Raw genomic sequence first — 23,973 nt, 5'->3', positions numbered from 1 at the left:
CCTTTTTCATAGGCTTTTTTGAGTTTGGGCAAGGACACAAGGGCCCCATGATCCCCTATTGCCGGGGGGCCCCATGAGTTGTCTGTCTGCCCCTGGTTCATGGTCACTCCAGTGGCCATGAACTTGTAGCAGAACTGTTCAGCAGAATCTGCTGAACAAAACAATAGCTCTGATCAGCGGATGACATTCTGCTGATCAGAACTATTCACCTACAAATAAGACACTTCCCCCTCCCACCCACCACCACTGCCTGCCTGTCACCTACTGCTCTCTGTCCCTTCACCTAACCTGCTGCCCTGGCCACTAAAATGCCCCCCCCCTTCTCTGCCACTGATCCCCCCAGCAATTGTCCGCTTCCCCCCTCTGCCTCTGCCTCTGCCTCCAGCAATTGCATCCAGACACAGTGCTCAAAAATATTAAAATAATCTGCCTTTTGTGACCCCCCTTCCTTTTAGTGTCCCCCCTCTTCACCGATCCCCGGTGGCTCTATCGATGCAGCTCTGCTAGCTGCCTCTACCTCCCCCCCACCCGTCGGCTGCAGCTGCTGCCCAGGAGATGGGTGAGTATCTGGATGGAGAGCGGAGGGAGGGCTGGTAAACAAGTGTTTACCAGCCCCCTTTTTTCCTTGAATGAACAGAGCGATCGGTACCGAACACTTCTGTTCATTCATTACTGAAGTAGAGTAAACAGCCCGATGTGCATTATGTTCACACTCCAGCACCTACTGACAGGCGATGAGGAAGCGATGTACTTCTTCCTCACTGCCTGTTTTAAGCCCACTTTTACCGACAAATGCGCCGCAACCATGTGTATTGCCATCACTGCGGGGCATTTGTGGCACTTCCCCATTGACTTGAATGTGTAGCTTTCGGTGGGTGCAAAGCAACGCATTGCAGCCGCAGCATGTAAACACCCCTGTCTGCTGCCTATTGCACCTTAAGGGGGGGCGGTTAGCGGGTGGCAGAAACACAGCTCAACAGCACATTTTTGCCACCCCCCAACCGCAAGCCTAAACAAACCCTAGGGCCTCACTCACGGGGGGCATACTACAACAAGACTGTGTTTACCTGCACAGCGATGCACAATTGTTCTGTGCATCCCCATGCAGGCAGTCCCATCAATGTCAACTGGGACACAGTGGCTGCAGGGGAATGCATAGGTGCCCCATGCATTCCTGTGCAGGCAGTCCAATTCATGTCAATTGGGATGCAGCAGCTGCATAGACACAGCCACTTCTTCCAACTTGACATTCATGTAGATGCATGTCCCTGAACTCACAGTCTGTGTTTGGAACCTTGCATCTACATCTGCACAGATGTCAGATCTGTCCTTACAGCCGCTGCAGCCCAATTGGCATGAATGGGACTGCCTGCACAGGGATGCACAGAGCACCGGAGAAGGTAAACACGGCCCTCCATGGGCATACACTTTAGTACACCCCATGTTTAACAGCTTCAACTCTTCTGGGAAGGCTGTCCACAAGGTTTAGGGGTGTGTCTGTGGGAATGTTTGACCATTCATCTAGAAGCCCATTTGTGAGATCAGGCACTGACGTCGAGCAAGAAGGCCTGGCTCGCAGTCTCCACTCTAATTCATCCCAAAGGTGTTCTATCAGGACTGTGTGCTGTATGTCAAATTCCTCCATATCAAACTTGTTCGTCCATTTCTTTATGGCCCTTGCTTTGTTCATTGGTGCGGAGTCATGTTGGAACAGGAAGGGGCCATCCCCAAACTGTTCCCAAACAGTTGGGAGCACTAAATTGTCCAAAATGTCTTGATATGCTGACTTCCCTTCACTGGAACTAAGGGGCCAAGCCCAACCCCTGAAAAACAACCCCCCACCATAATCCTCCCTCCACCAAACTTAACACTTGGCACAATGCAGTCAGGCAAGTACAATTCTTCTTGCAACCGCCAAACCCAGACATGTTCATCGGATTGCCAGACAGAGAAGCGTGATTGGTCACTCCAGAGAACACGTCTCCACTGCTCTAGAGGCTAGTGGCGGCATGCTTTACACCACTGCATCCAATGCTTTGCATTGCACTTGATGTAAAGCTTGGATGCAGCTGCTCAGCCGTGGAGACCCATTCCATGAAGCTCTCTACGCACTGTTGTTGTGCTAATCTGAAGGCCACACAACGTTTAGAGGTGTTTAGCTATTGACTCTGCAGACAGTTGGTGACTTCTGCGCACTGTGCTGACCCCGTTCTGTCATTTTACGTGGCCTACCACTACGGGGGGAGTTGCTGTTGTTCCCAGTTGCTTTCACTTTGTTATAATGCCACTAACAGTTGGCCGTGGAATATTTAGTAGCAAAAGAAATTTCACAGAAGGACTTATTGCACAGGTGGCAACCTATCACGGTATCATGCTTGAATTCACTGAGTTCCTGAGAGTGACCCATTCTTTCACAAATTGTTGTAGAAGCAGTTTGCATGCCTAGGTGCTTGATTTCTATACACCTGTGGCCATGCAGGTGATTGGAACACCTGAATCCAATTATTTGGAGGGGTGTCCTAATACTTTTGGCATTCTAGTGCAGTTTTTTTTATTGATGTCTAGGGAGATTTCCCATGACTTCCTGTCCACATAACAGATGTCAGACAAAACAAGAATGCAGGATAAAAATCTCTTTAGCAGAGATTTAGAGAGCTTCTTAAATGTATCCCAGTATATTAACATAGGAATCTTTTATTTCTCAGGGAATGCAAGGCTACCCTGGCAAAACAGGTGAACCTGGCTTAAAAGGGACAAAGGTAAGCATATTCTGATTTATTTACACTGTATTCAAGGCTGATTCAAGAGAACCTCCAGCAAGAAAAAACCGGGACAATGCTGGAGGCAATTTACAGAACACACTAATTTTGGTAATTATTAATGTGGAATGTATGTTCCTTGCTAAAGAATATTATTTTTTATCAAGTTGGTGTGGGTAAAATTCCATTTAATTAGCTTGTATAACATGAAACTCTACATTCCAAGCCTTTGTTACAGATCACTTAAAATGTATAATGTACAATTAAATAAATTTATACTGTTTAAATCTGTGCCCCCTTCCCTACTGCTGAAAAACATGTTCAAATAACAATTATAGTAGACATATTATATAATAATGTCAAAAGTTGAATGGATTATCTCCCAATTTTTGGAAGAAAGCAATTTCCCATAGTAGAACACTATAAATAAATAATTTCCCAATTCAGCTTTCTTGCTCAGCAAAGTAAGACAATGGAGAACATAAAAACTGTTTAAATAACATCTATAATGGTATTTTATGGTGTGTCCAGAAATTGTGGTCACAATGCAATTAGTTATCCTTTCCTCCAGATCTTGGAAGTTGTTATGATGTGAACAACTAGCCATATATCATAACAGCTATAGACTCTAGACAGTTGGGTATGCTGATGTAATGCCCTTCAGGTTAGCAAGATAGGTTTTGTTTTCTTTTTATAGGTAGAGGTTGAGTAGCAGCCTGCGATGACTCAGCCTGGGAGTGAGGCAGGAGTTCACCTCAGTGCAGGCTGTGAGTTTCTACAGGTCAAAGCTTCTGGAGCGCTCCCACCTTTCCAGAAACTAGAGAACTTTCTGCAACAGGGGAGGAGGCCCTGTTTTGCATGTTTGAAGGACCTTGGCAACTCCCCTGGCAGGAGGCTGGGCATTGAGACGAGGGCAACCAGCAAATAGGAGAGAGCACGAGGAGCAGAGGAGTGGGCTGGAAGATGGATTGAGAGAAGGCTGGAGTGTGGAGCCTGGGAGGACTGCCTAATTACAGGCTGGTTGCTGGATGGTAAGATCTCTACTGCCCCTGTGTCTCCTGGGGTGGACAACCTGTTAGCGTAAAGCCTGGAGGCAGCCACCAACCCACCCCTCTAGCAGGCGAGGACAGTGTGAGTACTCCTACACCCCTTGGGCCAGATAAGGGGAAAGAGCTGTAAAATGCAATACCCAACTAGTCTTCACCTGGGACTGTTTAATTGCAAGCTCTGGGACCTCCTTGTTCAGGGATACCCTGAGCACAGCTGGTTGAAGAGGAGGATTCTGAGGTACACCAAAAAGGGACAGTGCTATATTTTTGCTAGTCCACCCTTTTTTGTACATAGTTGCTAAGAAGTGATTAATAAAGATTTGACAGCCCTGAGTATGTTTTCATACTTTCAGAAGGTAAAATGTCCACATGTAAACAGGTTATGTACCACATTATTCCTCATCCCTGGCCAAAATTCAAGGCCTAACTATGTTGGACCACCTCCAAATGTGTATGATGGATTTGAATTTTAGAGATTAGCTACCAGTAGGTTTTTTGTATTGCTGATACCAGTTTCTAGTAATTCACTGAATTCTATTTTTATAATTTTGGCTCAGCAGTTTTAATAGATGGGGCCACAAAGAGTAATGCATGTGGACACTTTAATGGAATTGCTTTGTAATCTGGAAAGTTAAAAGCTTCTTGTCTGTGATTAACATATGCATGGGCCCTTATACTTCTGTGCAACAACCTGAGACTGTAAAATATGTTTCCAAAAAGTGAATGTAATGGGGATAGCAGTCTGACAGGCTTTCTGCAGTGAGGAAGAGGTCAAGAAACAATGAACTAAACTTCAGATTTATCTCTGCAAACATGAAAAAAATGAGGGAACATTTCAAGACAAGGCTTTAGCAGAGAATTATCGGTGCGTGACTGTAACAGCACCAATTAAAGTCATGCACCAACACATCCCAGATCCATTTCAAAGTTATATTTTCTTTTGGTATAAATTTGATCATTTTTACATTTTATCCTATCCTTTCAGACCTAATCATTTCCTCTGGACTTTTCCATAGCTGCGTGTTATTTAATGACTTTCAGAATGTATGCCTGAAAGCTAATTGTCTGTGCCATGAACAAACTGCTATAATAGTGTTTACATGCAAAAGTACACACTTTTTCAGCTTTCTGGAAGAAATTTAAACAATGTTTTTGTCCTACTTGACAAAGGGACAATCTTAAACAGCCTTTGAACTACTGTTACCCAAAATCCCTATATCACCAAGCAATCACATATCTAAAGTTCTATTTATATCTACATGCAGGGTGAAATTGGAGGACAAGGAGATCCTGGTCTACCTGGCTCTCTAGGTCCATCAGGACCAAAGGTTAGTGAGATGAAACCTCTGCCTATAGCTAAATTAATAAAGACTCAAATATCAGGTTTGTAATATAACCTGACTGTAACTGTGCCTGTCCTTTGCTGTTAGACATTTTAAGAATAAGATTGGTTAGTTGCTACATTATATGCAATAAAGTACTAGCATTGTTACCTTGCTTTTATTACAAGATAATGTTTTTGATCTTGCATTTTAGTACAAATAAATGTGTTAAAGCCAATGCTCACATTGGGTAAAAGAGAACATCTTTTCAATAATAAAAACATTAAACAGGCGTCAAAATGCCACACTATTTCTAAACATACATTTTCTCTACAATGTTTTCTTCGTACTACAACATTAAATTAAATTAAATAATTAACCAAATTAACTAGTTATAAAATAAAATGGCATGCAGCGCTAAATAGTAAAGCAAACATTCATATAACCAGAGTGACTGTAAATAGATAAGACGTTGTGAACCATCAATCAAACGTAAATAGTCCCAAATGTGATAAAAAGATAAAGGTGAAAGATCGGCAATGCCACAGTGGTAATAAGTATATTGCAAATCCAGTCAGGCTTGTGGAAGAATCCAGTAAATTAATGCGCTTACCACAAAGACATACAAACTGAACGTTGTATGTATAATGGTGGACATTAGGGCCTGGTCAGCAAACAGGACTGCATCCGGTCACCATGTAAGACCCCCAGGAATGGTGGGAAACACTCTCCAGGGTCATCTCAGGTTTCGCCGGCAGGTCCAACGGAGTCCTCTCCCAATAGTACTCCTCCAAATCGCTCCACCTTGATGGGGCTCGCAAATAACGAGCCAAGGGCAAAATGGCAATAATGGTGAAGTATGTCTTTATTAAGTAAACAGCAAATGGTATATTAGGGAACTCACAAATATAAAGCAATGCCCAGGTCAAACAGGGAAGTACCCTGGTGGCTAGTGGCTCCCTGGTGGTTTAATGGCATCTGTTGAGTGGATCCCCTAACATGTTTCGAGCCACGCTTTGACAACGAGCGATCTTTTTATCACATTTGGGACTATTTACGTTTGATTGATGGTTCACACCGTCATATCTATTTACAGTCACTCTGGTTATACGGATGTTTGCTTTACTATTTAGCTGTCAAGGTCCTACCTTTTCCCAGAGGTTATGTTACTCCATGTGCTGGCATCCATCTTGGATTTCTGCAGAGCATGGTGGGAATCCTTTATGCCTTCAGGTCTCTGAGGTCCATCCCCCAGAGGGGTGTGGCTGATTACATATAAGCCTGTGGTCCGCACATGCTCTTTGCACTTGTGTCTTGTGTCTTGGTGTTGCTATAACTCTGTTCTGACTCTCGTGACTCTCCTGGTATCTGACTCGGCTTGTGACTCGACCATACTTTGTATTCTCCTTTGATCTGACCCTCCGTTGCTTAACCCGGCCCGTGACCTGTGATTCTCGTCTGCTGTCCTGTACCATTTTGTCCCGTTGTTGTCGACCCGGCCCGCCCGACTCCTCTATTGTCCTTTCCACCAGCTACACGCCATTGGCGGCGGCCATTACCGCAACTGGGGTGTCTCAGGGGCCTGGCTGTGGCTGTGTCAAGTCCATCCCCACCATCAGGGGCCCTGGTGAAGGGCAGCCTGGGACTTAGACTCCGCGCCCTGAGGGACTTCGGTCTGTGGGTGGTGGTTGTCGTCAGTCAGTGCGTTACATTGTTAATAGGCCTGCCTGTCCATTCCAGCATTCCTGTCCTGACATTAGCGCTGCATACCATTTTATTTTATTTTTTTCTTTTGGTGTTGAGGATTGCCTTGTGTGCTAGCTGCTATTCTGAGATTGCGCTCACTCGCCCTATTTTAGTTTGAAATTAACTAGTTAGGTTGTGGAATTCCATGATCCAAAAGCTAGTGTGATACATCTCTCCCAGGTTCAGTACGGCTGGATGCCTTAATGTAAAGACATGAGGAGTTCTGCTCTCCAATGTGTTACATTTTATGGGATTTCTTTTTTAAAGCTATGGACACCTAGCACAGAGCAGGTGTATATGGATTATAATATTCTTTAAAAAAGGGGTGAATATGTATGGGGGTGGGGGGTTGGGAATAGAGGGAAAGTTTTAATGTGGGCAATTTGTCTATTTTTATAATGAAATATTTTTAAATAGGCGCTGATTCAATCCATGATCAATTGTAGAGCACTGGCAGTGATCCATTCCAAGTGGGACGCTCCTATACAAAGGATGGCAAAGTTCCTGTCATGGAACTTGGTTCCAACTTTAACCATATATTCTTTGGGCCCTCTACAAAATGCAAATGGCCCTAATTTTGGTAAAAGTTTATAAGTCCCCTACAGTAGATATTCAGAGAAGCACCCAACAGGGTTGCTGCTTATCACCTTTGTTATTTGTGGTGGCAATGGAGCCCCTCGCAATAGCTATCAATTTCAATCCAAACAATAAGGGTGTAAATTGTGGCCAAGATGAACTCAAATGTATGTTTCTTGAGGATGATGTTTTTCTATGCATGTCCTTCCCAATAAGACTATTCCTAATCTATTTTAATTACTTCGTATGCAAGTGGGCATCCAAATCTTTTCCCTATTTAGGAATACAATTAACTATATCTATGCACATCATATCCCATCTAACTATCCCCCTCTATTCTGACCTGGATAGATGTTCAGCATTTCCGCTTGTGTGGTTAAGGAGAACACAATCAGATACAATGAATACACTACCCAGAATCATGTAGCTTATTTAGAGCTCCTCTTATACCAATTCCTAGATCAGACTTGATCCTGATGGCTGAGGAAAGCATGTAGCATGAACTGCTTTCAAAAAGACCTTAATTTGCCCCCTCACGGAAACCTTTAGATATTTCCAGATAGTTTACTTTTAAATTAGAAATTTAAACAGACATGCTGGCCCCTGACTGAGACTACAGTATATTCAAGCCAACCTGCATATCTAGGGAAGCTTTGAAAGTGAGATTTTCCACTATAAATACGCTGCTTACTAAACCTATTCACAAACAACCCCATATGTCACAATGGGAGTGGAATCTTTGGAATGTTTGGAAAATGATGGACCTTCAGGAATGGCATAAAATTGCAGATAATGTATCATAGATTTCCATTAATACAGCTTTATTAGAATCGAACTGTAAGATGCTATTGAGGTGGAACATGGTACCTATAAAGCACATCAACATCCTTAGGCCTTGCCTTAATGCTTTAGAAGTTGTGGCCAAATGGGCACAATGTTTCATATATGGTGGCAATACCCAAAATAAACTGGCTGTCAGGAAGATGCTCGCCATAGTGCACAGTGGCGCAGGCGCAGATGTGCGAGGGCCTGTTGGTACAGTCTGCTACCAACCTGCTCCACTGCCTGCCTTCCTGCTCTGCCGCCAGCAGGTCCAGCCATCCCATCTCCCAGTGAAGTGCCAGCAATTCCTGCTCAGACTACAGCACTGAACAGGCACTCATACCCCGCCGTGCTCTTGTGGTTGCTGTTCCACCATCAGTGGCCCTCGAACCGGAGCTGTACGAGAGGCCTTCCTCCTGCTATCAGGCTCACAAGTAAGGTACATGACACTGGCTTTGATTAGGATTTTCTATATGATCTGTTCTATAACTAAAGTAAATCTTCCCAAGTTGCCAGAAGACCACTCAAAAAACTCACTGGAAATGTTCAAAAGTGTCTTTTTAGTTTGTCAAGCACAAACTAAACTGAACTATGGTTAAAGGCAAACAAACAAGTTAGCTGCATAACTCAAAAAAGAAATTTGGCAAAACGTTGGGACCAATGGATCCAATATTGGTGATAGGAATTGTGAAGCCCCGGAGGAGTGACCCCTTTTTTTTCCATCACTTCTTCTTTCTTCTTGGCTACTACCCCTTTCTACTCTCGTTTTTCTGTCCTTTCATCTCTTTTTCACTTCTTCTCTTTTTGTGTTTTCAAAAAACATTTAAATATTTTGACATTTATACTCCTGCGTGCAGGTATACCTGTTTGTTATCTGTTTGTTATCTGTAAAACCTAATAAAAACAGGTTGAAAAAAATATTATATAGTGTGTGTGTGTGCGCAGGCCAGTGGATTGCTTAACCAGCACATTGGATAGCACATCAGCCAACTCCCAACAACTTCCACACATTTTTGTTTGTGTGGAACTAGAAACTATAGGAAAGACTAGTGCCCAGTAGCATCAGGCAGGCTTTGAGAGGAGGTCCATCTTTGTTGGAGCACCCCAGTTAAAACACCTACCTGGGCTGTGCTGGCACAGGGGATATTTGTTGCTCCCTCATATCTACTGCTAACTTTAAATGAAACATTCTCCTTTTCTTTTGTTTAGGGGGAAAAAGGAGAGAACGGAATTGATGGGTTCAGTGGGGACCATGGAGATAAAGGTGATAAGGTATGTATGGGTAGGCGTACTGTAAAATACCTGTAGTCCATCATTTATCATAATTAGTGTTCGGCACAATGATATTGATAGCATGGATAACTTGTGGAGAAACTTTTAAACATGGTTGTGATATCATTGTGATCTATTTTCTTCCAAGCTTCTAGATGTATCTTCCCCCATTGTATTCATTTGTTCATAGTGCAGTTTTTCATGTCATATATACTGTATATATTTATGTTGTTTGATGACAAATAGTCAGGGCTCTATGTGAAAAATTTACATTTTCATAAAGGGCATAGCTCCCTATTTGTGCTCTTTTTTACACAAGATCTTTCCTCATGCATGCTCTTCTGAACAATTCACCAAAAGAGTCCCTATACTAAAATAAAAAATTACTACCCCCCCAAAAAAAGAAAACGTAAACATGTAAAGCATGTTCAGATGAATGTCATCTTCCATGCACTACACCTACGCAGCAAGTTGATGGGTGAAGTGCTCAGCACAGGTCTTTCACACAGGTTAACTGTAGTCAAGGTGCAGACATGTATTATTCAATTTACCTTTTGTAATGATGACAGATTCACTGCTCACCACTGACCTTGCAGTTTAGTATAACAATTGTCACGTTGTTTTTGAAATTCTTAATACACAGAGTTAAAAAAAAGTGCAGAAACTTTAAGAACACTCTTAATTAATATAAATGTAGTCAGTTGTCAAAATTTGACAGAAAAGGTAATTTTAAGGAAAATTATTAGAAAATCTTTAAATTCCCCTAGGGTAATAAAGGATCCCATGGATTAAGTGGTTTCAGAGGGCCAATTGGACAACCAGGACCAGTGGGTGCCCCTGGAGCTCAGGGACCAGGAGGACAAAGAGGAGATACAGGGAAAAAGGTAAGGTGAAAGTGGAAAATAAATAATAATACCTACATGTATGTGTTCATACTATATGTATATACGGTATATACTGCATATACTGTTGCTTAGTTTCTCTGAAAATATCCTGCTTGGTTTTGATGATCAAGTGCTCTACAGTTGCTCAGAGAAAGAGGAAAATATATTTTATATATATATATACAGTCATGGCCGAAATTGTTGGCACCCTTGATATTTCTCCAGGAAATCATGTATTTCTCACGAAACGTATTGCATTAACACATGTTTTGCTATACACATGTTTATTCCCTTTGTGTGTATTGGGACAAAACAAAAAAAGGGAGGAAAGAAAGCAAATTCGACATAATGTCACACAAACCTCCAAAAATGGGCTGGACAAAAGTATTGGCACCCTTTCACAACTGCGGATAAATAAGAATGTTACAAGCATGTGATGCTCCTGTAAACTCACCTGGGGCAAGTAACAGGTGTGGGCAATATAGAAATCACACCTGAAAGCAGATAAAAAGGAGAGACGTTCACTTAACCTTTGCATTGTGTGTCTGTCTGTGCCACACTAAGCATGGACAACAGAAAGAGGAGACGAGAACTGTCTGAGGACCTGAGAACCAAAATTGTGGCAAAATATCAACAATCTCAAGGTTACAAGTCCATCTCCAGAGAACTAGATTTGCCTTTGTCCACAGTGCGCAACATTATCAAGAAGTTTGCAACCCATGGCACTGTAGCTAATCTCCCTGGTCGTGGACGGATGAGGAAAATTGATGAAAGATTGCAACGCAGAATAGTCCGGATGGTGGATAAGCAGCCCCAAACATGTTCCAAAGACATTCAAGCTGTCCTGCAGGCTCAGGGAGCATCAGTGTCAGCGCGAACTATCCGTCGACATTTAAATGAAATGAAACGCTATGGCAGGAGACCCAGGAGGACCCCACTGCTGACACAGAGACATAAAAAAGCAAGACTACAGTTTGCCAAAATGTACTTGAGTAAGCCAAAAGCCTTCTGGGAAAACGTCTTGTGGACAGATGAGACCAAGATAGAGCTTTTCGGTAAAGCACATCATTCTACTGTTTACCGAAAACGGAATGAGGCCTACAAAGAACAAAACACAGTACCTACGGTAAAATATGGTGGAGGTTCAATGATGTTTTGGGGTTGTTTTGCTGCCTCTGGCACTGGGTGCCTTGACTGTGTGCAAGGCATCATGAAATCTGAGGATTACCAAAGGATTTTGGGTCGCACTGTAGGGCCCAGTGTCAGAAAGCTGGGTTTGCGTCCAAGATCCTGGGTCTTCCAGCAGGACAATGACCCCAAACATACGTCAAAAAGCACTCAGAAATGGATGGCAAAGAAGCGCTGGAGAGTTCTGAAGTGGCCAGCAATGAGCCCAGATCTAAATCCCATTGAACACCTGTGGAGAGATCTTAAAATTGCTGTTGGGAAAAGGTGTCCTTCCAATAAGAGAGACCTGGAGCTGTTTGCAAAGGAAGAGTGGTCCAAAATTCCGGGTGAGAGGTGTCAGAAGCTTATTGATGGTTATAGGAAGCGACTGATTTCAGTTATGTTTTCCAAAGGGTGTGCAACCAAATATTAAGTTAAGGGTGCCAATACTTTTGTCCAGCCCATTTTTGGGGTTTTGTGTGACATTATGTCATATTTGCTTTTCTGCCTCTGTTTTATATTTGTTCCAATACATACAAAGGGAATAAACATGTGTATAGCAAAACATGTGTTAATGCAATACCTTTTTTGTGTGAAATACTTGATTTTCAGGAAAAATATCAAGGGTGCCAACAATTTCGGCCATGACTGTATATATATATATATATATATATAATTACCAAGCTGCAACAGACCAAAACAACACCACCACTCTAGCAACAAGGACAGATTGGGAATACAGATTATCATATTTGTTCTCTAGCATCTCTCTATATAGCTGCAGAACAGAGATGGATAACAGAGTTGAATCTTGAACCAAAAATTATGTTCTGTGTTTCTTTGTGAAAATCAGACAGGGATGAACACTTTCATCCCTGTGTAAGTGCTAAATCAAGTCATGAATATGAGATGATTATTGTCCAACCTGGTCAGCAACAGTCAGATCAGGAAACAATAGGAACCTCTGCAAGAACTCCTTGGAAAACCAGTCTCAGAAGAATTTTTTATGTAAAATTAATTTGCTTAAACTATTGCTAGCAATCCCCTGAACATGTTGCCTGACAGTAGAGTTGTCTGCTCAGTGCATAAACATGTACACTTAGATTAAACAATGATCCATGTTTATGTCTTTAAGAATGATTAGCTCTTCTGAATACGCTTGTCTAAGTACAGCTCTGGTAGGCTCCCTCTTCTGTACTAACCAAAAGTCTCTCAGGTGTGTAGTAGCCTTCTTCTATTCATAACACATCTGCATTGGGATATATTAAAGTATAACTAAAAGAAAACTTTTTTTAGTTTTGGATAGAGGGGAGATGTATTAGAATACCTGTCAGGTTGTTATTGCTGTCTGTGCCCCTGTAAGGAAGATTCACCCTCTATATTTGTCCTGTTTAAAATTATCATTGAAAATGAAAGTAAATGAAAAACGCAATTGTTGGGTTGTCCCCAGAGAAGTAATACAGGGAATATTTTCCAATAAGCACACTAGTTCTGGTGACTGGGGTCCCCAAGAGATTCCTTTAATTTGCAGGGATTTACTCTCACTTCATGTTGGCTATGGGATAGGAAGTGAAAGTAAATCTCTCCAATGGGAGATTTATCCAAAATGAAAAACAAAGTTTTGCCTATAGTTCTACTTTAAGTTGATTTATGTAGATTTTGTGGAACTACCAGATATAAACCTTTCTGTTCTGCTTTTACAGAGAAATTGTAGCAGTAGAGAAATGTGCTTTTAACAGTTTGTAAAAATAATGATGAACACATTATAGTACAAGAAGGAAATGTATTAATGCTAACCAAGAAAAAAAAATGTATGTCCTTTTAGCATTCTCTTTTTGTGGTTTTGGCGTGAATTCACTAAATTAAAAAGCATAGTTTAGCTTATTTTGAATGACTTTATGGAAAGAGGTGAGTTCTTGAAAGCCTATTAAAGAATTATTTAATTCCGAAAATTGAATAATATAAAAATAAGCCTCCACATGTGCATTAGATCATATTTCCTTTTTGGCCAGTCACATTTTCTTTCTTTGATAGGTTTAGACTCTACACTTTTTATATTGTAATCAACTCATCACTATGCTATATTTTTGCATTTCTGATAAACACTTCAGGCCATCTGAACCGTAAAAACTACTGCACAATAGTAAAATTGTAGATCAAAGAGAAGACAACGTAATGTATTCAGAGGTCTGGTTAAACTGAAGCCACAGCCAAACACTTTTGTTTTTGCCTTGATTAGTGGATATCGCTTATTTCCCCTTCTTTTAGGGAGATTCTCTTCACTTTTTGCATGGTCACCAGCACAGACAGTGAAGAGAAATTTCCCTAACAAGTACAAAAAAAATTAAAAATATATAGCCATTCCCCACTATATTTAAAAAGGACCTTCATTTTGCTTTGTGTCTCTGTTTATTACCAGTAGTGGCCATTTTCCAGGCTAATAGGCTAGGGATTGTCAAAACTAAAGCAAAAAATATTTAAAAAATAAATAAATATATACATATATAAAAATGCAATACTGTGACTGGGGGGTGCCCTTACCGTGTCTGTGAAGTGGTGCCAGCTACTACAACAAAATTGAGAGTTTCAAAGAAAAAAGTTTGCATAAATTTCCAGCAAAATGACAATTCCTGGCTGTTTGTAAGCAGAGTGGCCAGGTATCCACGTTATCTTTACCAGACCATTATTCTAGATGAGGGTTTGGTGTAGAAGCAAAAAAAAAAAAAAATACAGCTTGGATGTTCCCCCATGAATCTTTTTTTTTCCGGTGGGTTGGGGGCATTGGGCATCATGGTTGATGTAGATCTACATCACTGGACAATGTAATCAATAATGGATGTACATTGCGCAGCATTTTTTGTTTCTTAATTTATGAATGAACTTGTCAAAAACTGTGTGTATTTTTATTCATCCTGTTTTTGTAAGTAATAGGGATACTATGTACCCTTTACTCATTTACAGTTGTGCTCAAATGTTTGTACACCCTGGCAGAAATCATGACATTTTGGAATTGATATTGAAAATATGACTGATCATGCCAAAAAAAGCTGCCTCTTATTTAAGGATAGTGACCATATGAAGCCATTTATCATCACAGAGTTGTGTGGCCCCTTTTTAAATCATAATGATCACAGAAATCACCCAAATGGCCCTGATCAAAAGTTTACATACCCTGGAATGTTTGGGCTTGATATAAACATGTAGGGTGACACACACAGGTTAAAATGGCAATTAAAGGTTAATTTCCCACATGTGTGGATTTTTAAATTGCAATTAGTGTCTATGTATAAATAGTCAATGAGTATGTTAGCTCTCACATGGATGCACTCAGCAGGCTAGATACTGAGCCATGGGGAGCAGAAAAGACGTGTCAAAAGACCTGCGTAACAAGGTAATAGAACTTTATAAAGATGGAAAAAGAATATAAAAAGATATCCAAAGCCTTGAATATGCCAGTCAGTACTGTTCAAGCACTTATTAAGAAGTGGAAATTCTGAGAACTCTTGGTACCAAGCCATGGTCAGGTAGATCAAGAAAGATTACAGGCACAAATGCCTGAAGTATTGTTCGAGATACAAAGAACCCACAGGTAGCCTCAAGAGAAATACAGGTTGCTCTGGAAAATGATGGTGTGATTGTTTCAAGGAGCACATTACGACTATAAAAAAAATTAGCTGCATGGTGAAGTTACCAGAAAGATGCCTTTACAGAACCAATACCACAAAAAAAAGCCCAGTTACACGATGCCTGACAACACCTTGGCACACCTCACCAGGCTCTTTTGTGGCATTGCCGCAGTGAAGGTTTCATTCTGGCAACTTAACCATGCAGCTCATTTTGCACCACTGGAGGTACCAAGCTGACTGGCCACCAAGGGCCCAGATGCATAAACTGGTTTAGCTGGTCACAAAATGTCTGTAACCAGAAAAGTTCACAGGCCCTTAAATGGTGGAATGGGTGATGATGGCCAAGTACCTGCGGTCCCTGCTAGATGACTTGCAGTGCTGGGTAACCATTGAGACCCTGTGACCACGGACCAGCTGGTCGAGTTGGTCAAAAGGTACACAGTGGTGGAGGACCTGCTTGGGCCTGCCAAGCATCGGGAACACACACCAAGGGCAGCAAGACCAGCTGTGGAGCCTAGGAGAAAAGCCCTGCCAGACCCTGGAACCCACATCCCTGTCTCAACTTCCCTGGAACCATAGAGGTCAGTCCCTGTCAAGAGAATGGGGGACATAAAGTGTTGGCATTGCCGATCCTGGAGACATACCCAGGCACAGTGCCCACTTCAGCAGTAACCCATGGAATGTGGGGTTGGCAGGAGAGCCTCGTTTTATGCCAAATGGGCATGTGCCACCCATCTTGACCTAACTGCAGGTCAGTTTGAATGTGAGGTGTGGGTGAACTACCTATCTGCCAAGGCTAAACTGAACTCCGGCAGCATGGTTATGTTGGTACATGCCAGGGTGATCGGGAGACTCGGCCCAGTAGGTAAGACACTACGGGTAGTGTGCATTTATGGGGACACTAGGGAGTACCCCCTGGTTCCAGTGACCATTGCCTATGATCGAACCTCGATGACACAAGAAGTTGGGGTGGTGAACAGTTTGATACATGATATCATAGTGTGCCGGGACTGTCCACTGTTTCTTGAACTATTGAGCCAGGTACAGAGTGGACTTCTTGGGCAGCTAAGAGGACAGGGGACACTGGGCCGTGAAGGACCAAATTCTGAGGGGTCTTATCCAGAACTCCCCAAAGCAAATACCCCTAATGTGGAGGTACCCAATGTTGATAATGACTTTGCAGAAAATGTTAATGTGGTTGATAATGTTCATGTTTCGGGTCTCAAGATGAAAGTTGACCCCTGGGGGGGGGGGGAGTTTCTCCATTACAGATCATGTTGGGGGAGGATGAAGAGAAACTTTCACCATTGCAGCTCGCGGTTTCGGAGGATGAAGGGGAAACCTCCTTGAGCACCGCCAAGTTACAGGATACTACTCTGGTCAATGATTTTGGTTGGTAATGGGGTACCACAAGTGCCTGGTGCAGGTCAAAGGTTTCCTCATTTTGCGATGAACGGAGACTTGCTTTATCGAGTGGCTGAAAGCCGAGGGGAAACTGTAGAGTAATTTCTGGTTCCCCAGTCTTATAGGTGGATGCTCCTCGATCTAGCCCAGAACAATGCACTGGGAGATCACCTGGGGGCTGAAAAACTAGAGGCCAGAATAACCGACCGATTTTACTGGCCAGTGGTGAAGGCTGAGGTGAAAAGGTACTGTGTGTCCTGCCCCACCTGTCAGTTAACTGCCCCGGTGTCACACTACAGAAACCCCCAGGTACCTGTCACGGTATAGGGGCCTTCCAATTATTAATCCCCTTATTAATGCCATTAATGCCCTGTATCACATGCCCTCAGCATTCTTCTCTGTATCGTTCCAATTGTCCCCTGTGTCACTCAGCCAAATGGCCTAAGTCAATGGCCTAATTCAATTACTGTGGGCCCCCCTCCCTCCCGGCCAGCTGCCCTGCCAGCTCACCGCACACCTCCCAAATTGCCTTTCATCTAGGCCGAAATCATCCCTGCCCCCTGGATGTCCCTGTCACCAGCCTGATTCATCCCTGGGGTCTAGTATTCACCCCTCCCCCTCTCATCCTGGGGCCGCTGGATGAGAGGTGAGACTTCCACCACCCCGTCCTGTCTCTTCCTCTCTGGCAGCCAGAAGGTGGCGAGATTCACACCTCTCCACTGAGAAGTGCGAACCTCCCACAGGGATGGCCCGGGCTCCAGAGTCTAGCTGACGCCAGCGCTGGCCCGACCCCGGCTGCCAAAGCGTCCCGCAGGAGCTTAGAGGCTGGTGCCGGGCGCTCCGGGCGCATTCCGTTGTGCAGTCATCAAAGGATCCCCAGCGGGACCTTTGTGACTAGACTCTGCCAGCCCACCCCCACCCTCACAGAGACCCCACAGGAGGGGAGAGACGTCCAGAGACAGCCTGCCTGCCATTGCCAGAGACTCCATAGAAGGGGGAGAGACTATCACAGCCTGCCTGCCATTGCCAGAGACCCCACAGAAGGGGAGAGACTATCACAGCCTGCCTGCCATTGCCAGAGACCCCACAGAAGGGGGTAGAGACTGTCACAGCCTGCCTGCCATTGCCAGAGACCTCACAGAAGGGGAGAGAGACTATCACAGCCTGCCTGCCATTGCCAGAGACCCCACAGAAGGGGAGAGACTATCACAGCCTGCCTGCCATTGCCAGAGGCCCCACAGAAGGGGAGAGACTATCACAGACTGCCTGCCATTGCCAGAGACCACCCCCCTGATCCGGACTCCACAGGTACCTGTGTTCCGCTTCTACCCCTGGGAGACCAGGCACCCTGTTGGATCCATGAGTACCTGCTCCCCCCCCCGTGTTACCTGAACTGTTGCTGTGGTGACCCCTCGCACCCCCCTTCTTTGTCGGACTACCCTTGTTACAGGGACACCCCCTTGGCTCTCCTGGTGGACTATAAGTGGGTGGGGCCCCCTCGTTACCCCTTTTAGTGGCAAATTCACCTTCTCTGCCAACCCCCTTATTGGAGGACTGCCGTCCGTTTGTCTCAAAAAAGCTTTGTGCGTTTGCCATCTACTCTGTGTGTCCTGTCCTGCCTTTCCTCCGTCACAGTATCCTTGCCCATAATTGAGGTGCCATTTGAACAGATCTCTTTGGATCTTGTGGGGCCCTTAGTAAAGTCAGCAAGGGGACACCAATATATATTAGTAGTCCTGGATTATGCAACTAGGTATCCGGAAGCGGTCCTTTTAAAGAAAACCTCTTCTAAAGCCATTACCCGGGAATTATTTCAAATGTTTTCAAGAACTGGGTTCCCCAAAGAGATACTAATAGACCAGGGTACCCCTTTTATGTGGAAGGTGATGGCGAACTTGTGCCAACTGTTTCAAATTAAGCAGTTGTGGATGTCCGTCTATCTTCTGCAGATAGATGGCCTTGTTGAGAGGTTTAATAAAACCCTGAAATCAGTATTAAAAAGCGTGGTTCAGAAGGACGGGAAGGATTGGGATATTTTGCTCCCTGTCCTGTTGCTTGCCATCCGGGAGGTTTCACAAGCATCCATGGGCTTTTCACCATTCCAGCTAGTGTAAGGGAAAAGACCCCAGGGGTTGCATGATCTAGTATAGGAGATGTGGGAAAGTGAAACTTCACCACACAAAACAGTAGTAGAGCATATCTCCCAAATGCAAGAGAGAGTGGCTAGAGTGATGCCGGTAGTGAAGGACCAGCTCCAGAAGGCTCAGGATGCCTAAAGGAGGGTGTACAACTGGTTAGCTAAAGTCAGACAGTGTAAAGTAGCGGGTAGCTGTTCTGATACCCATGGTGGAGAGTAAGTTTTTGGCCAAGAGGCAGGGGCTATTTGAGGTAGTGGAAAAAGTGGGTGATGTAAACTTCAAAGTATGCCAGCCAGGGAAAAGAAAGCCATACCAAATTTATCATGAAACTTGTTAAAATTCTGAAGAGATAGAGAACCGCTGTGTCCGCTGTGGTAAGTGTCAATTCAGGGGAACCTGCAGGAGTTGACCTGGTGCAGGTGGCTGGTACCCTGTTTAGGCCACAAACCCAACAAGCAAAAGAGTTTTTGCAGAAAAAGAGAGAAATGTTTTCAGGATTGCCTGGCCTCACCAACGTGATCAGTATGACATGACATTGCAACAGAGACCAATGTAAAAATCCTTTTAAAGCCCTATTATATCCCAGAAGCCCAAAGAAGAGAAACGAATACTTGAGCTTGCTGTCTTTGAAGAGTCGCAGAGTGAGTGGTCGTGTCCCATCGTGTTGGTACCAAAGCCTAACGGCACCCTGTAAAAGAGAGGACTAACTCGCAGTTCTCTCTGTATTAGCAGAGATGTATTTGGGAACCCGGGGGCGGAAAATAACCTCTACTCCTGACTACGGGGACTCCAGTCCCTATTTGGTTAAGCAGCCTCCAGGATGCAGCACATAAAACAGGAAGCTCTGAAAATCAGGGATAGGGAGTAGGAGTTTTGAGAGAGACCTGTGAAATGCTGTGCGTGTGCTGAGAGCTAGCAAACAGCCAAAACTGGACTGTGTTAACCTTGGGGTAAATCCCATCTATGTACTTTATGTTTCTTTATGTTTTCTTTATGCTGTTTGTGCTGAAGATAAGCAGACTTTTCTGTTATATTTTCTGGAGTTAAGTGAATCTTGTGTTGCTGCTTTGCTTGCATTTAAAGATCAACAAACACTATATATATATATATATACACATATACATATATATATATATATATATATATATATATATATATACTGTACATAAAGCACACTTTTTATGTAGGTAGACTACACAACAGCAAGTGTCAAGATCATTTCAATGGTGAAGTCAGCACTGTAAATAAAAGCTATACTTATGTCTTGTTAACAGGGTGAAAATGGGAAGAGAGGAAAGTCATTGGCTTGTCCCAGGGCAGATCCAGGATTACCTGGAACAAAAGGAGAAATGGTGCGTAAATAAAGAAAAGTTGTTTTTATATTACTATAGCATACAATGTATATTTACATTTCTATACATTGTATATTGAAAAACCTTCTGTAAATGTTAATGTACTGCCCCTCAAGTTTAGCCAGCGGAAGCTAGACAGGATTTTATTTAGAGGCTGGATAGCATCCTGGGAGTAAGGTAGTGAGGTTACCTCAGGACAGGCTAAGGAGTTTCTGAGGGTCAGAGTTTCTGAAGCCCTCACACCCTTCCAGAAACCTGAGAGCTTTTTGGAGAAGGGATGGAGGAGGGGAGCAATCTTAGATCTACATACTCAAAGGACCTTGGCCAATCACCAGGCAGGAGGCTGGGCATGGTGATCAAGGCAACCTCTTAAGTATTGCAGAGACTAGGAGGAGTAAGGTCAGTGTCGGGTGGAAGATGGAGTGAGAAGGCTTTACTGTAAAGCCTGGGAGGGGGCTCAGGAGAGGGGCCTACCTACAAGCAGGTGCTGGAAAGGAGGATGTCTCAGCCCCATTGCCCCTGAGAGAGGACTACTTGGGAAGCAGGGAAGAAACCAGCCCAGGGTAAGGCCTGAAGGCAGCCAGAAACCCAATAAGCTTACAGGAGAGGACTGAGTGAGTATCCCTACACCCCTTGGCCAGATGAGGGTAGAGGGCAGTTAGGTGGTAAACCCTGCTAGCTCCTCATCTGGAGCTGCTCTTCTAAAGTGGTAGTTTTTGGGTCACCTTGCCCAGGGATTCCCTCAGGCAGCTGGGTGAAGAGGAGGATTCATTTTGGGTACGAGGTGGTAAACCAGAAGGGCTAGAGAGACTGTTTTTCTTTGCACTAGTGTATCGTTGCTAAGGAGTTTGTCCTCATGTTCATAGCTCCTTTGGCATCCCATACACCCCCATCAAAGTTCAATACCCCTAATTAAACTACAAAAACAAGCTCAAGGACTGTTTACTGACTCCAGTGTGCAAGTGTGAAAGAAAATGCATGTTGCCTGACTGTGCAGGACTATAGGGGGACCCAAAACTCAACGACTCCTAAGGGGGTAGTGCTAAATTAAAGTGGTTCTAAAGCCTTCAGGTTTTTTTACCTGAATGCATTTTATGCAATAAGGAAAAACACTTCAGTGTCCATGAACTCCCCCCAACCCCCCATTATACTTACCTGAGCCCGAACTCGATTCAATGCTGTGCAAGAGACCAGCAGCTCTCTCTGCTATCTCCCTCCTCTCACAGGGCAGATTGATAGCAGTGGAAGCCATTAGCTTCTGCTGCTGTCAATCAAATCCTATGGCAAGGTAGTACGTGGTGGGGCAAAGCCCTGTTGTCTGTGTCAATAGACGCAGGTAGTGGGGCTCGGGAGCAAGCCCACACAAGTATTCCCATTAGCAAGTGGCTTGCTAGAGGGGGTACTTGGAAGGGAGAAGGAGCCAGGGGCACCAGCAGGGGACCCCAGAAGAGGAGAACTGGGGCTGCTCTGTGCAAAACCATTATATAGAGCAGGTAAGTATAACATGTTTGTTATTTTTTTTTAAGAAAGGTAATCTATAGCATAATGTTTTAACAATGAAAGTCATACCCCTCTACCTAGTGAGTCACTGATCCAAAAAGTATGCATCTAGTGAAGGAACACTTCCATAATTTGTTCCAGTCAATAATTCAATACATTTTGTAAAAGGTAGAGCTTCCTTTCTTCACTAGGGCTCCTTTAGAGCTTGCTAGGGGTTTCTTTAGAAGCTGTGAATCAATCTCCTGCCTACACTGACCACTTTTATAAGTGGGCAATCTTCCACAGACATCCAATAATGTAAGGAAGAAATTATTGTAAAGCAGCAATTTTCCAGGCTGCGGGGCTCAAGAGCAAATGGCTTGCTGTGGGGAGTACTCAGCAGTAGTGATGGCAGGGGACCCGAAAATCTGGGTTGCTCTGTGCAAAGTCATTGCACAAAACAGGTAAGTATACCATGCAGGGCAAAGTAAAAAGTGAACTTACTACCCAACACCCCCCCCCCTCCCCCCAGCAGTTCAGGGCTTTCTTTCCCCAGTCCCAGCAGCGGAACAGATTGGGAGGGGAGTGAAGAAAGGTACATGCTTCTGGGGAGGGGGTCAGCTAAGTGAACTTTTAACTATGCCCTGCATAGCCAGCATTACAAAATGCCACTATCAAATATTGTTAGTAAGCAGGAAGCCAAAGTAATGCAACTGTGTGAATGAGCTGAAAGTAGTGCTGCACCCAAAATGGGAATCTCAGCTTGTTTGTACCCTCCCCCTCCACTGCCCCATGTGGCACTTTTTTGGGGGGAGGGGGGAGCAGGTACTTGGTTCTGATAGGTACCCGCTTCCACATTTTGGCTCAGCTCACCATGGAAAACTTCGGCCCCCCTCCTTCCCCCCGCGATCTTCTGGGACACTTCACAGGTTCCAGAAGATTGCGGGACCAATCACAAGGCACATGCGCAGTAGGAAACCGGCTGCAATGTCGGTGACGGAAACCGGAAGAACTGGCCCACGTGATGACATTAAATACCTGGAGTGTATTAAGTACAGAGAGCAGAGTGCAGGGGGGAAAGGAAGGTTACACACAGAGTGCAGAATTCAGGGGTGCACTAAGTACACAGTTTGGGGGGGTATTAAAAGCTCTGATGGCTCACAACCTTGCAGAAGTTGTTTTAGCCTACTAGACATACATTATGATTCTGAACATACAGATCATAAATTATTCATAAAAGTTCAAGTGCCATGGTTTAATCGTAGACTGATATGCAAAGTGATAATGCAAAGGACGTATTGCTTAAGCAGTTACAACATATCTCTGTCTTTGCTGTTATGGTTTTAATGTATCTTATAGTCTGTTTTACTGATTACAGGGACAAGATGGGCTAGAGGGCCTCAAAGGTGAAAAGGGTGATCCTGGACTTTCAGTAAGTGTACACATTCCTTTACTCCTGTTGTATTTATTTAAAAAATTAAATCTAATTTACATAGCTTTTCTTTGACTGTGCTTTGACAATATTCCCTTGATAAGAAGCAAATACATAATCTACATAACAAATTCCATATGTACACTTAAAGTGGAACGAAAACCAGGGCTGGTTCCAGTCTGTCTGATGTGGGGGTGCAGTAAAAAATGTCAGGGGGCAGAGGATGGGAGGTCAACAGGGAAGTGCACAGGAGGTCAGCAGGGCAGAGAATAGGGTAAGCTCTTTGTAAGGCTGTGTACAGGGGCCATTAGGGATGTATACAGGGGTCCACAGGGCAGAGGACAGGAGTCAGCAGAGCAGTGTACAGGAGTAAGCAGAGCTGAGAACAGGTTTCAGCAGGGTGGAGAAAAGGAGTTAGCAGGGAGGTGGACAAGAGTCACTGTTGGCAAGGCAAATGAAAGGAGTCAATTCTGGCAGGGCAGAGGACAGAGGTAATTGCTTGCAGGGCATAGGACAGAGGTAACTGCTTGCAGGGCAGAGGACAGGAGTCACTTCTGGCAGGGGAAAGAACAGGAGCTACTTCTGGCAGGGCAAAGAACAGGGGTCACTTCTGGCAGGGCAAAGAACAGGGGTCACCGCTGGCAAGGCAGAGGACAGAGGTCACCGCTGGCAGGGCAGAGGACAGGGGTCACCGCTTTTAAAAATATTTCCAGACAGTATAGTGGCAGGTTAGTGCAGTATAGTTGCAGGTTAGGGCAGTATAGTGGTGGGTTAGTGCAGTAAAAAGGTTGATTAGTGCAGTATAGTTGTGGGTTAGTGCAGTATAGTTGTGGGTTAGTGCAGTATGGTTGTGAGTTAGGGCAGTATAGTAGTGGGTTAAGACAGTATAGTAGTGGATTAGTGCAGTAACGTGGTGGATTAGGGCAGTATAGTTGTGGGTTAGTG

The 23,973-nt window shown here is 43.9% G+C and overlaps 1 protein-coding gene across 1 annotated transcript in view; it reads left to right on the top strand.

Annotated features, from left to right (window-relative positions):
• Nucleotides 1-23,973, top strand: part of LOC149462377 (uncharacterized) — a 459,390-nt gene that overhangs the window by 389,467 nt on the left and 45,950 nt on the right. The window contains exons 90-95 of the mRNA XM_089676871.1: nt 2,706-2,759; nt 5,074-5,136; nt 9,484-9,546; nt 10,314-10,430; nt 20,040-20,117; nt 22,975-23,028. Coding sequence (XP_089532997.1) covers nt 2,706-2,759; nt 5,074-5,136; nt 9,484-9,546; nt 10,314-10,430; nt 20,040-20,117; nt 22,975-23,028 — 429 coding nt within the window. The remainder of the gene's footprint in view (nt 1-2,705; nt 2,760-5,073; nt 5,137-9,483; nt 9,547-10,313; nt 10,431-20,039; nt 20,118-22,974; nt 23,029-23,973) is intronic.

This window comes from Staurois parvus, unplaced genomic scaffold (assembly GCF_062004578.1).
Source record: "Staurois parvus isolate SC_StPar_1 unplaced genomic scaffold, SC_StPar_1.0 ptg000175l, whole genome shotgun sequence".
NCBI lineage: Eukaryota > Metazoa > Chordata > Amphibia > Anura > Ranidae > Staurois > Staurois parvus.
This window is presented reverse-complemented; position numbering and strand designations above follow the sequence as displayed.